The 15,272-nt window shown below is 38.5% G+C and overlaps 1 protein-coding gene across 2 annotated transcripts in view; it reads right to left on the bottom strand.

The window, feature by feature from the left end:
• The window catches only part of agmo (alkylglycerol monooxygenase), a 152,377-nt gene that overhangs the window by 37,280 nt on the left and 99,825 nt on the right, over positions 1 to 15,272 (bottom strand). For both annotated transcript variants that reach the window (XM_007899710.2, NM_001292281.1), the window contains 4 exon segments: positions 13,839 to 13,905; positions 11,291 to 11,356; positions 8,453 to 8,532; positions 5,089 to 5,223 (listed from right to left, as the gene is read on the bottom strand). In XM_007899710.2, the coding sequence (XP_007897901.1) occupies positions 5,089 to 5,223; positions 8,453 to 8,532; positions 11,291 to 11,356; positions 13,839 to 13,905 (348 nt within the window).

Raw genomic sequence — 15,272 nt, 5'->3', positions numbered from 1 at the left:
GGAACCAACCTAGTGAACCTACTTTGTACCTTCTCTAAGGTGAGTATATCCTTTCTTAGAAAGGAGAACAAAACTGCACACAATATTCCAGGTGCGCTCTCACCAAGGCCCTATACAATTGCAGCAAGACTTCCCTGCTCTTGTACTCTAAACCCCTTTGCAATAAACTCTAACATCCTATTAGCCTTCCGGATTGCTTGATGTACCTGCATACTAACTTTCTGTGATTGGTGTACAAGGATACCTAAATTCCTCTGAATACTAACACTAGTTCCAACCTGCCAATCCAATTCCACTAGTCACAACCTGCCAATCTGAGAAGGACCCGTTTATCCCTACTCTCTGTTTTCTGCCTGTTAACCATTCTTCGATCCATGCTAATATATTACTCTTAATTCCATAAACCCTAATCTTAAATAACAACCTTTTATGTGGCACTTTGTCGAATGCCTTCTGAAAATTCAAATACACTATGAGTTGTGTAATGGATACATGCCCTCCATTACCTTGCCCAAATCTCCATTTGTCTCAGTCTACAACAACAACTTGCATTTAATTAGCACCCTTCACCGGGGCAGATTCTTGGAACACTTAACAGTGGAGGAGCCTGGTACTGAACCAGGGGAAGGGAAGAGGTGACGCTAAGTACGGTCAAAAGGTGCTTACTCTTAGAAGAGCCTAAGTACAAAACCCCAGGAAACTAGTCAATTGTGAGGCTTCAAAGTTGATTTCAGTCCTTTTCTCATCTAAAATACACTCATTAGCGCTGTGCAGAATGAGCTATTCACAAACAATTGTTTGGAAGTTAGTCAGGAATAAAACTTTTTCAGTGAGTGGGTGGATCGACTTTGGTGAGTACCACAGACACCACACCTTTTTAAACAGTTGAGGACATTCCTAGTTTCTAAATTACTATATAAATTGAGAGTGGAGAAACTGTAATTTAACACACATTTAAAGTATATTAAAAAAGTATTGGAGTAAAATTGACAATGTTTCTTAACCCATTCCTTGGGCTCATTAACACAACAAATGGGTTAAGAAAAAAACATTAATTTTACCTGTTTTTTGAACAATCAATTGTGAAAATCATATTGTAAAGAATAAAACTTTTCAGTAACTGAAGGTTTCAAATATCATGCTTTAGTAAAATCGTGAAAAATAACTATTTGGGCTAAATGGCTTGTTTGTGTGCAGTATCAATACAATACAATTTACATTTATACAGCAAAGTGCTTGCTACTGCAAACTGAGCACCTGAGCTGGGATTGGAAATCGAACGGGGTGGAAAGGGGAAAGACGAACAAAAAACACAGTCAAATTTGTATGAGGTGAGTGAGGGATCGAATCAGAGGAACTGAAGGATGGAGTTCCAGAGAACTGGGGCAGAATGGCTAAACGTCTGCCTTCTGATAGTGGGTAGATAGGGTGGGAAGACAAGAAGCATGTCAGTGTTCACTGAGTAAAGGAAGCAGCCAGTTGAGCAGGGTTGAAGAGGGCCAAATACCCACAGGTAAGGTGGGGTGAAACCATGGTAGGATTTGAAAGTATCACTCTGTGTGGAAGGGTCTTTGATAGAAGTGCTGAAAGGTGCTGTACAAATGTAATTTGTTGTTATTGTTGTTGATCGCGTACAATATCCGATTTATATGTATTAAAATGAGTCCAGCAATATCAATATGAGGGGCCACAGCTACATTTGAAATTGAATTGAAAATGTTGCCTGTTTGGCAATAAGGATTGAGTTTGAATACTCCAATCTATTACCTTTAATAGTTAAAAAAAGTATTATAGTTCAATCAACAATTTATAGCTACCCTGAAATATTGCTCATCTCCTATTCAATTTGTAAATATCAAATGCCTTTAAGGAGAACTGCAAACATCAAGTAGGTGTGGACCTCATAACATGGACCTCATGTAAGTGTACATCTCTCAATTTGGATTCATGGATTGAAATGCTATCAAAGGTGAACATTTCAACTCTGTTCAAATGATCAGGATCTAAGATCCACAGGACGCTAAGAAAGGTGGTTGAGGCCATGACATTACACTCATTCCAAAAAACAGCTTGATGCTATGATAGGAGAACTGCAGGTTGGGTGTTCTGGGAGGATGGGATCAGATGGACCAACAGGTCTTCATCCAAACCAATCTTGGTGATCTGTCAACTACATACAACTTACATTTGAGGCGAGCTCTCTATCTTGTCCCCAAAGTTGATGGATAAATGCATAAACATATTAAAACTTGTTACTCTTTCTTAAAGTCTTATATTTGAAAACCGTAGGTTGATGTACTTTCCAGTGACCTTTTACTCTGTGGCTCTTGTTATTTCCTCAAAAAGTATGGCTCATAAAATTACTATTGAGATTTCTTCAGCGCACTAAACAATGCTGGGCAGGGCCTGGTCAGACTGGTTACACAAACTTCCTTTGATTGTACATTTTATAGGTTCCTTTGCAGCTATTTGTGAATTCTTTCATTTATACATTCTTAACCTCTGACCAGCAAAATAAGCAGGAGTTCAATACATGTATGGCAACAAATAGAGTGAATATAGAATTATTTTGGTAATTTCTGTGGGAGAAAGTTGCACTATTTTCTTAACATTTCAGATTCAATACATTCAATACACTCTTAAATATAATCTTTACCAAGAAGCCGTAAGATTATTTTAAGAACTGCCGAAAACGTGATTCAAATGTAAGACTAAATATAATAAGTTGCCAAATTGCAGGTGCTATAAAGGCTACATAAATAGAATAAATCTAGCGCTGCCCCCCCACCCTCCCCGTTAAAATCTTTTCTTTGCACCCCAGGTGCAGATGTAGTAAAGTTAAGAAATGCATTACTTTAAAGCAATCCTGCATCACTGCATTCTGCATACACTGAATTCTGTACAGCCTTCAATGTGCAAATTCCGTTCTTTTGTACAATGGAGTGTTTATCATGGCACAGAGGACAAAGTAATATAATTATAAGTATCATTATTCCAGAGGACAAGCATTTCACAGGTAGCTCAGTGGATTCATAAATCCCTGAATATAACCAAATGTTATTTAAATCTATTTATATATTTAAATCTATTTTATATTTACAAATTTAAAGGCTTTGAGAAGTCTCTATGACGTGATAAGTTTGTGGGACATTGCTGTGCGCAATTGGCTGCCGCGTTCGCCCACAAATATACAGTCAATTCACTTTACAGTGTGTTCTGTGAAGCGCTTTGGGACGTCCTCCCGACATGAAAAGCGCTATATCAAATGGAAGGATTATTATTATTATTATAAGGTGCTATATCAAATGTAAGAATTATTACTATTATTATTATTTAAAACTCTAATTTCCCTCTGTTGTCTCATGATTGCATTTCGCCAGGTGGGTGTTAGTTAATGAAGCCTATCTCTGAAAAAACTGCTGCACCCTTCACCTGTTTTGAAGTTACAGAACCTAAGGATTTAAAGTTTTTTTTAAGGGTTCTAGGAACCCTTGGTGTCTTGTTCGACTCGCAATTGTCATTCAAACCCTACAACCAGATTCTCACTTGCTCTGCTTTCCCTCAACACCCTATATCACCCACCTCTGCCACTACCTTTCCCTTCAGGCCACTATGACCCTCACCCGCACCTTCATCACCTTCAGGCTCATTAACTCAACTTCGCCGGACTCCACAGCTCCTCTCTACACTAACTGAAGATTATCCAGATGTTTGAAGCCCATGTATTTTCTCACACCAGGCTCCATGATCTCATTACTCCCAACTCTATTGGTTCCCCATTCCTCAGCGAATTAAATTCAAAATCCTCGTCCTTGCTTTAAAATTCCTCTACGGCCTTGACTTGCCTACCTCTGTGACCTTACTGACCTGGTGCTCCCTTCATTCAACAAACATTGGACGACTTCACACCCCATACATTCTGCCCCACTAACAGTGGGTGAGCTTTCAACCATTCTGCTCCGCTCTCTGGAATCCCAATCCTGGAGTCCCTCTGCCTTATCACCATCCTTCCTCCCTCCCTTGAGAGCCATTTCTTTGACTGAGCTTTTGGCTACCTTTCTCCTCCTCCTTATCCCCAGCTCAGGCTACCAGTTAGCTCCCAATGAAGCTCTTTGAGACATTGTCCTGACATGAAAGACGTTATATACATATAAATTGCTGTTGTTGTTTGTAGACATGGACTAATTCTAATAACAGCAACAACTTAGATTTATATAGCACCCTTCACGTGGTGCAGAGTCTCGGAGCACTTAACATTGACGGAGTCTGATGCTGAGCCGGTGCTGGTGGCGGTGGGTGGGGGAGGTGACCATAAGCACGGTCAAAGAGGAAGGTCTTCATTTGTGATCTAAAAGAGGGAAAGAAGATGACAAGGTAGAGGGATTGATGGAGAGAGTTCCAAAGCTTTGGGGGCGTAATGGCTGAAAGCATGGTCGCTGATTGTAGAGAGGAGGGGACAAGGACGAGCAGGAGACCAGAGCTAGCTGAGTGGAGGCAGCGGATAGTGAAGTGGGGAGGAAGCAGGTCAGAAAGGTAGGGAGGTGCCAGGGCATGAAAGGATTTGTAGATGGGTGAGAAGATCTTGAAATTGATGAAGGACAGTTAATGGACACTTTATGCATTCTTGCCACTAACCTCTGGTCTTTGATCTCATGTGACCTTCCATCACAGAGTGGATCCAGGAATAAAGAGTGAAGATCGATGGTGAGTAAACAAATGATGCTCTATAGGTGGAAACTAATTCTCTCATACGTTAAACAGCTTCATAACTAAACAGTGCTGTAAGCACGGTATTTTGCAGAGAAAGCAACAGACTGGGTATGAGATAAGTTTAATTATAGGATAACTTTGGCTTTAAGCAGAAGTGCAGCTTTATGTTGATTGACTTTTTAAATTGTACTGAATAAATTGGAATGAACTGCAGAATGAGATTTGTGACCGAACGCAATAATGAGCATTTTAAACATGAGGCTGATTTTTTACTTCTGAAATATTTGGCTTGTCTACAAAAAGTGGTGGCCTTAATTGTGTGATCCAGAGCATTGTTTTATCTGTAAACTTATATAAACAAAGTCTGGCATTGCATACCTTAGGAAGATCGTCGGGACAGCCAAGTCTGGGTTTGCCTGGCTCCCATCCCGGTCCCTTGAAGACGACAGAAAGTTTGTTACTTATGCCAGGGGTAGCCCAGAATGTCTTCCAAATGTAAAGCAAGTGATGGAGCTGGAAAAAACATTAACAAGAGTTACACAAAATGAACTATTATTGGTCTCTTCTCAATCTCATTCTTCCCACAAGAAGAGGGCAGTCTCAGCCCGTGCTGGTTATCACAGACGAGCTCTCAGCCCTGTTTAATTCAGCACATTGTAGCTCATAACTGTTTATCCTGGAAAAGTGATCCAATATGTACAATGTGTAATGCAGTTTCTTTGTAATCTCTCGGACAAAAGATATTCCCAAGATATTCTGGACTATTCATCTCATTGTCATTTTACAGTAATATAGCTGCCACATTTGCCTAAATAATAAAAATACATTTCATTTCTAATTGACCTCATTCTGTAAAATCTTTAAGACAGTTTTTTTACATTAAAGGATGTAATTTACGTATAGGTTACTGCTGAAGCACAAATTTATAGTTACAAAATACACAGTCACAACACTTTGCATTATATTGTGAAGCACTTTGAGATGTCCTCCCAATGTGAAAAGTGCTATATCAAATGCAAGGATGATGATTATTATTATTTCCCCATTCCTGTTTAAGTGCCAACATTCTACCATATCCAACATGCAGCAATAATCATTTTAAAGCTTCCCCATGAAGTGAGAACCTTTACAAAATATCCTATTTTCAATTGCTCTGCAACCAAGGCTTGCAAAAGGAATTTACTCTATTCGAAAATCTTTGTTATTCTATGAAATTGAAACTGGGTGGTTTCTGTAGGAATTGGACCCTGTTCCTCAAACCTTCTAGGAAACCATTTTTTTTAGCACGTATAAACTTAGGTCGAGGCACTTTGACCGCTTATCTGTTTTTCTCATGTGTAGCAGACCCACTGGCAATGTATGCTTGTAGGTCATTGCAGTACATTTAGGCAATGCAAACTCAGTTGTTTTTAGAGTGAATAAGCAGAACAAATATTTTTTCAAAAGATAATGTAGGATTGCATTGCATATCATTATAAGAAGCAGGGATACGATTCATATTTTAAGACAAGTTTGCACTATGATAATTTTTTAAAATTATCATTACATTTGATATAGCACCTAAGAATTCATGAGTTCAAAAGACTTCACAAGATTTCTGTGAAATGTAGTGACTGTACTGTATTTACTGTATTTGCAGGCAAATGTGTATTCTAATTAAAGCTGACCAGAATCTAGATGTCCTAAAATCACTGAAGTTACATGAAGCATTGAGAGAAACAATCTTGTAGGGTTAACAGGAGCTGAGTGGGAAGAATCCTTGCTCTGAGCGAACTTACAGAAAACTATGTTCAAAGTTAAAGCTGCATTTAGGAATTTTCCAAATTCTGACCCCTCAGAAATGTTACATAAATAGAGTAATTTTAGACCCAGGTGGAATATTCTCTCAATGTTGACATGACTTCACAAGGGGAGCGATATGTTCACCGTCTAGTCTCTTTGATAATATCATTGCGGTCTTCTACGTCAAAGAACAACATGTAACAATGGAGATAGACCAATAGGATCTCAACGGAAGATAATAAATAATAAATAATAATCCTTGGATTTGATATAGTGCTTTATCTTCGAAACGTCTCAAAGCACTTCGCAGAATATACTGTAAAGTGAATTGACTGGGCGAAATGTGGCAGTCAATTGCACACAGCAGTGTCCCACAAACAGTCATGAATTAAGTGACAACATTTTTTTAAAGGGGTTATTATTTATTGAAAAATATATAAGTAAATTAATATTTTTTAAAAATCCCAGATTTCAATCTGCTGATTCTAATACAAGTTGATGACAATTTCTTCCTCAGCAATAGGTAAGCATATAAAATTTGTTTTTCCATAGAGTAGATTAATATTCCATTCCAGAACCACAGGAAACGTCCAAGCTGTCAACACGATCCGCCACTGGGTGAAGTAATTGTTGGGGCTTTTCTTTCCAAAATGTATGCTAAAAGTATCAGGTGTCTTTTATCTGACAAGCAGTTTACTCTGCATTATCCTGTTTAATATTAACATATGCATTCTGTTAAATTCAAGTTTACCTCGGAGGAATTAAATTTTCCTTGGCTTGCAATATAGAAGAGAATGAAGTCAGACCCTGGGTTAGTGCGAGTCTCCAGTAAATGTATTGCTAATACACGTTAGCTAACTTGCTTTCTTATTGGACTTCATCATGTCCAAATATCTAAAAAGGCTTCACAAGGAATTTCTAACAGTGTAGTGACTGGTTTTGTAAAGATAAATCCAGCAACCATTTGCACACAGCAAAGTCCCAAAACAGACATGAGGTTAACTTTTCATTGTATCAGCAACCTTAAGATGAACTAACACAAGTTTTTAATAATATACATTATAATCCTTTCAATTGATAAAGCACCTGATCACATTATCAAAATGTCTGAAAGTGCTACATGTGATTTACTGTAAAGTATGGTGACTGTGCATTTTGTTGGCAAATGTGCCATCCAATTTGTACACAACAACGTCCCTCAAACAGTCATGAAGTGAATGAAACATCTTCAGATTGTGATCTTTTTTAAAAAAACTAAATCTTTGAGTATTAGGTTTTGCTGCCAGGATTGATCTGTTTGATTAGTCACTGGAAGAAATTTACTTTTAAAACAGTCATTGGATTTTTTATTGCCAACCAAAAAACAGGCAGACTTAGTTAAAGTCTTATTTGGATGACTCCATTTTTGGACAATGTAATGGTATTTTCTTTTTGAAGGGTCGTGGACTCGAAACGTGACTCACTTTCTTTTCTCCATAGATGCTACCTGACCTGCTGAGTGTTCCCAGCGACTTCTGTTTTTGTTTTCAGATTTCCAGCATCTCCAGTACTTTTTGTTTTGTACTTCCTCTTTGGTTGGGCAACCAAATACATTTTTCTTTATTGAATTTTTCTTCATTTATGGCCGTTCCATGGATATTGCAGCTTGTTAGCTACTGGGAACAAGACATTGATTTGATGTGGCCTTGCCTGGACTAATGCAGGTTATCGGCAGGTCACTTCTTGACCTCCCAAAAGTGGTCCATGGGCCAATGCATCAGTATAATGAAAAAATATTTATTTGTTTGGCTGACCAAAAAGGTTGGCCACCACTGGTGTAGGCTATTGTTTAAAGTACTTGAATTCACAACTGTCTAACCCATAGAAGAGTGTACCAATTGAGCCAAACCAACACCACCTTCAACACAAACATCACAATAAACCTTCATAAATATATTCATTTGTATGCAAGAATGTTTACCTGCACCCAGAAAGGTTCAAATGCATTGATTGGGTGAGTTAGGCCATAGATGACTTTCTCACTTTCTGGTTCAAAAGTTCCTGTAAAGAGAAATAGTGATATATTCACAAAAACATCATGATTTATAGCTGTACATGAGCATCATATATCATGCTTGTAAGTCTAACTTCTATTATTTACATAGGAAGAAAGTGTTTGGGCCAATTTTACTGATTTATTAATTGATTTCTTATTTTACAGATGAATCAGAAATCAGAGTGGGGTTTCCTTACAGCAACTGAAAGTATGTCATACGCAGGAATCCTGATCTAAATATAGGGTTGGAGCCTGGGAGACGGGTTCCTGAACTCCGGATTTTTTCATTCAGAAATCCTTTAATTAAATTATCACATCATTGACCCTGATACCACATTGAAGATAAGTTAAGGTTGGCTGGGTAACTTTTAATGTGGGATACCTTCCTGGAAGAATTTCAGAGTTTGGCAAGATGGGAAACACTAGAGATCTGTGCTACAGAAGATGCTGACCTGAATGATACTTCCAAATCAATGTTACCATGGGCATGGATTCAATAATTGCACTGTTCTATTCAACAAGGGGGCACTCCATTTGAGCCACTAGATAAATATGAATGACCCTGTTGGATATATTTTCTTCAGATGGAATTCCATGGGGATGTTGGGGGTGGATGATCCTTGTGTAGTATAAATACTGAGGCCATTCTCTCTCTGGGAACAAAATCCATTTATTTTTGGGAAAAAAGGCAAACCATAGACTTTTGGAAGATTGATTTTTTTTAAATTGAAACGAGGAAATTCTTTTTTCCCATAAGTGCTGCCAATACTTTTTGCTTCACCACAAATCGGTCTTGAAGCCAAGCATAACAGCATTTTAAAAGGGATTGGATAAATATTTGAGTGAAAATAATATTAAACGTTTAGGGGAAAGAGCAAGGGAATGGGGTTGGAGCTGATAGTTGCAATAGTACCAATGCACATACGATGGGCAGAATAAGCTGCTTCTGTGCTTTATCCTGTATATCCTATGTTTCTGTTTCGATTTCTTGACAGAGTATCTGTTGGCATGGTAGGTGTGTTAGCTCAGAAAGGGAAAATTCTTGGAGATTTCCTGTGCACAATCCACCTCTCTGAGTACCACTAGGAATCAAAACAAATTGGGGAAGGGAGTTGGAGGAAATGCAGTCTGTGCTTTCAGACTGAACTTTTGGCTGAACCCTTTATTTTTTTTTGGTTAGCTTGGTATCTGGCACATTCATAACCCCATTGCCATGATTAGGAGTATCAATACAATGTACTAGAAATTTACATTTATAGAGTACTTTTCATGTTGGGAGTACGTCGCACAAAGCTTAACAGCAATGACTAGCATCTGAGCTGGGGTTGGGAGCTGATGGGAGTGGAGAGGGGAAACAAGATTACAAAAATATCCGGAACTCTTAGTCTGGTTTGGATACGGTTTTCCACCTACACGTGGAAATTTATTTGTGTCTCTAATGGAACGTTTACTTTCCCTGGAGGGAGCACCCAGCTTATCTAATTCCACATATATTATAATAATAATTCTTGCGCTTCACAGTATATACTGTAAAGTGTAGTGACTGTGTGTTTTGTGGGCACACAGCAGTGTCCCACAAACAGTTGTGGATTGAATGACCAAATTGTTATTATTTTAATTATATATATTTTTTGAAGGGATTATTACCCCCAGAAAGCAATCCGCCAATCGCCGAACAACTGGGTTCCCACTCTACACTAGGCAAACAGCAGAATGAGGAAACCCGTCCAAGGCCTCACCATGCCTGGGAATCAAACCCAGTGTCCCACAAACAATTGTGGATTGAAGCGACCAATTTATTATTTTTTATTTTTATTATATTAGGTACAAGTTGACGAGATTCAAGACTTGGGCACGTCAGTGTGTGAATTGGGGGGACATCTGAAGTTTAATTAGCTAAAATCACACAGCTTGCCATTGTGAATACTGAGACACTTGTCCACTTAGGATCACCCTACTCGTTTCTTCTGTGACTTACAGGGTTAACAGGAGAAGAAGAATCCCTTCTACCAGTATACATCACTGTCTGCTGATGAGCCAGGCTGACTCGTCAGTCATCAGTAGTGCCATGAAGTACTGTGGAACAGACTGCAGAGAGTACTACGCTTAATAATAATAATAATCCTTGCATTTGATACAGCGCCTTATCATGTCTTTGAGATGTCTCAAAGTACTTCACAGAATATACTGTAAAATGAATTGAGGAGGGAGAGAAGAAGTCCTGTAGCTCAATGGTTAGATCACTCGCCTTGCAAGTGAGACACCTGAGTTCAATTCCAGGCAGGGTGAAACCTTGGGCAAGTTTCCTTACTCCACACTCCCAATAATAATCCCTCCAAAACAAAACAATAATAAATTGGTCATCTTCAATCCACGACTGTTTGTGGGACACTGCTGTGCACAATTGGCTGCTGCGTTTCACCCACAAATATACAGTCAATTCACTTTACAGCATATTCTGTGAAGCGCTTTGAGACGGATAGAAGACGTGAAAAGCACTATATCAAATGCAAGGATCATTATTATATTATTAAGAAGAGTGGGGTAGGAGAAGATCACAGGAGGCTCACAAGAGAATGAAGTTCAGTGAAGCAGCCAGAACTGATTTTGTTTCTATGGACCTTAAAAGCCAACAAAATGGAGCCTATGTTTGTTTTGTGGCTGATGTTTCCAGCTACCCTGCTGTTTGCTGGATTCCAGGCAGTTCTGTAAGGTGAATAAGACAAGTGTCTTTGCCAAGGCAGCTGAAACTTTTCAACATACCGAAGATCCTGTCCCAAATGATAAGAGTTCCAGCATAGTTCTTGTCAATACAGTACTGATTCCGCCCTGAAGGATGAAAAAAATAAAAGTTGCTTCCAAGTACAAGCTATTCATTCTTTACAGTTCAGAAGGGTGCAGCAAGTTCCATGAGCAATAGACATCAAATCAAATTACATTTCAGGGAAATAAAATCTCACCTAATATTGCATTTCAGTAGCTGATAATTTCCCTGTTGCTCATTTCCGATGAAAGGTGGCATTGCAGGGTATAATTTGAAATCTGGTATTACAATTTTTACTTTCGTGAATTGCGCCCATCTTGATGTGTGATGGTGGCGTTGAAGGAATGGATTATTATTTTCACTCACCAGGTCTCAGGGTCAAGTGCTCCAAAGTCAGTAGTAGTCTACAGAAACCCCAACAATGTGCTTAGCAAAGACCGTGGAAAAGCACTTGTACTGGAAATGTTTACATTTTTCATAACAACAATCTTTGGGGACCCTCTGAGTGAGATTGTTAACTTAGTGCCACCTTATACAGTAGATAATTTTGTTCTGCGAGGCATCATGCAGGATTGAGAATGCCCATCCCAATTTTATTCTAGGGTAGAGAGAAAGGAACCGACTTTTTAGCAAGTGCATTTACCAGGGTCAAAATTGAAGTGTTTTTCAATATATTTGCCATCCTTAATTATCACCAATCTGCCAGTGAGTGTGCCCAAATATGTAGGTGAGGGTTCATTGATATATTGTATCCAAGTGCCTATCTGTGAAGTGATGCATGTGCCTAAGCATTTGTGAGTATGTTTGGGTGGGTGAGTGAATATGCAATGTGTTTATAAGAATGAATAAGCTTGTCTATGTTGTAGTAATATGTATTATATCTAAGTACGTAAGTGAGAGTATTCCACATTATAGGTGTGTGTGTGAGTGTGTTTATGTTTGCTTGAGTGAGTGTATGGGTGTACATAATAGTAATCCTTACATTTGATATAGCGCCTTTCACACGGGCAAGATATCTTGAAGCGATTCACAAAGTACAGTACACTGTAAAAATGTAGTGACAGTGTGTTTTGTAGGTGAACCTGACAATACAGTGTGTTCAAGTAAGAATGTGTATATGTGACTGTGTACCTGAAGGAATCTTCACCAATTCCTACTGTTATTATATTGTATTTTGATTACACATTTAGTCTGGATAATCCCACGATTCTTTATTGAATTGAAACACTCATTTTGTGTGTATTTAAAAAAAATTCAAGCTAATCTCTTCCATTTTCCAATTCTGAGACTGAGTAAATGTTTTCTCCTCTCACATCATCCACCTTTGGCCCCTTAATCTAACCCCAAGTTTCGGTGCAAAATCTCGACTGCCCAGCGCTTTGGGATGTTCCCCCAACATGAAAGACACTATATAAATGCATTATTTGTTCTTGTAAAAAGATACGTTTGCTACAAACAATGTGTGCAGTGGGGAAGATATACAGGGACAATAATGTCTATTAAAATGGAATTGAATTTAAACAACTCCTTGGCAGAATATATACTTTTTCCTTTAGTTTGCTGTGGTCTGTTGCGGATACAAGTAAGAGATCCAAATTGGAGGTTCATTGAAAGCGAAGGTTTTAAATAATGTAAGAGGATCCTGTTGCATATTTAGGCAGGATATGCAGAGGACATTCTGGTAAAGGTAATATTGAAATAATTATCTTCCAAGTATTTACAGATTTGGTTCAAATTGACTGCACTGTTTTAGCTTCAGCTGTACAGACATCAGGGTAGCCCTGGAATAATATTAAAATGTGTTAGACAGAATTTCAATTTTAACTCCACACAATAGGGAGTTGGGGGGATGGAGAAGAAAATTCTCCCAACATTTGACATTAGCAGTGCAAGCATGTCCCACGTTCACTAAATTTACCAACCTTGGTGGTGATAGCTTAGCGGATATTTCTAATTTACTGCCAAGGTTGATAAATGTACCGATTCTCGATCAATGCTCCTTCCCACCTCCCTTTCCCATCCCTATTCGGCCAGGTCCCATCTAAAGTTCCTGTGTATTAAACCAATGCTCAAACCCATTGTTTACAGTCCATGCATCCAGCAAGAAATGTTCCCCAATCATCTGTTAGCACAACCAATACACTGGCAAATCTCACCTAGACAACAGCTAATTGCTATAATATTACAGGTCCAGGTTTCTGTCTCATGTTCTCATTTACGTGCTGAACGAATGATTAAATGGTTTGAGTATTTGCCACCTGGCTGTTTTTAATCTGCACTATATAAGAAAAACAAACCCTGGCCCAATCATAATCTTTTTCTGAAGCACAGAATTCCTGGGAGAACTAATTGTTCCTTCATCGGGATTTCATTTTGTTCTTTAAGTACAATCCACTCTGTGTTTAAAGAAAATATATATAGATCTGCAGTCTCTTCGAAGCTCTTCAATAAAAGGTGTCTGAAAGATGTCTGCTGACAGACTTCCAGACAGCCGGAACATTTACACATTTTACTAGACAGAAGTCCATTTGACCAGACCAGACTTACCATGGTGGACTCTGTGGTGACTGGGTGTGTTGAGGATCAGTTCCAGAGGCCCAAGGTTACCAATTATCTGCAACAGAGTCAGGAAACTGTTTAACACTGGGCTTTACTGCCAAAAATATGAGTAGAGCAAAATAACTATGCACTGTCAACTCAGGGGATTAGGAAACAATTTTATTTTTAAATTCAAAATGACATAAAAGCATATGTTGAAATCATAACATTGCAATGTAATAGCTACCATAAGAACCATTTTGAGTTTTATTTTGAATTGAATATCCCCGCACTGACTGCTAATTAAAATTGTTTTCCTTCAGAGGAAATGGGGAGGTGGAAGGCAGGTTTTGTCTGTGTCCAAGATAGGCTGTGATATTCTCAATGTGTGGAAATCATTGAGTGGCTTACCAGCTTCTCAGACAGAGGATTCAGTTTCTTTTGAGTAATCTCCACCTACTGGTTTGGCTCATTTTTCTCAACATCAATTCAATGCATGCGTCCCATAACAATCAGCTACAAAAAAGATTGTTTAAAGGAGCAATACGCCACCATTAGATTCACTGATTTTTTTTAGGCATTTGATATTCACCCTCCATCTGTCTGTATGTGTTATATTTTTGGAACTTTTGGTTCTGCTTTTAAAGTAATTGATTCCCTCGCCTTTCTTAACATTTTGACAATTTCCCCCATTTTGAAACCACACATCTAAAATTTCTCATGGGCTTAGAAATTTAAGATGAAGCATAATTCTGAAAAAAATCTTCAATTCAGTACTAATTTGGAAGACATTTGTTCAAAGTACCCAAAAAGAACTTCAGAAAACTAACTTCCAAAGTAGTCAAACTTCTCAAATTTCAAATATTCTGCAGTACCTTAAATTTTAAGATGATGGTCTTAGACCTAAGAACGTCTAGAAACTAAGAACTAGAAAGCACTTACTACTGCACAACAATAACAATTACAGATTCAGTTGTGACAATTATCACAAAAGTACACAATCACCTCACTTTTCAGTATATCTTGTGAAGTGCTTTGGGGTGTTCTCCGGACGTGAAAGGAGTGATACAACAACAGCTTGCATTTGCATAGCACCCTCACGCAGGGTGGCGTTCTGGAGCAATTATCAATGACAGGGCTACAAGGCTCCTGTAGCTATACCAAATGTAACAATCAGTATTATTATTATCCAGTGACCCCTATTGGAAAGTGGTGGGTGTGGTTATCAGATGAGGAGCAGGTCAGGCTTGGTTGGCTGTGTTGTTTCTCCGCATCCCCTCACATGTTCTGTTTTGATCAGCAGGCTGAAAATTGCATTGTTCTTGTGTGATTGTTATTAATAAATCCATGCCATAACTGCAGCAGGAAACAGCCTTGAAACTCATACTCTATTAACCTAGCTATCCCATCAAAATTGAATTGTGCATCCCTCCAGCCTAAAGG

Source organism: Callorhinchus milii, unplaced genomic scaffold (genome assembly GCF_018977255.1).
Source record: "Callorhinchus milii isolate IMCB2004 unplaced genomic scaffold, IMCB_Cmil_1.0 Scaffold2, whole genome shotgun sequence".
Taxonomy (NCBI): Eukaryota; Metazoa; Chordata; class Chondrichthyes; order Chimaeriformes; family Callorhinchidae; genus Callorhinchus; species Callorhinchus milii.
This window is presented reverse-complemented; position numbering and strand designations above follow the sequence as displayed.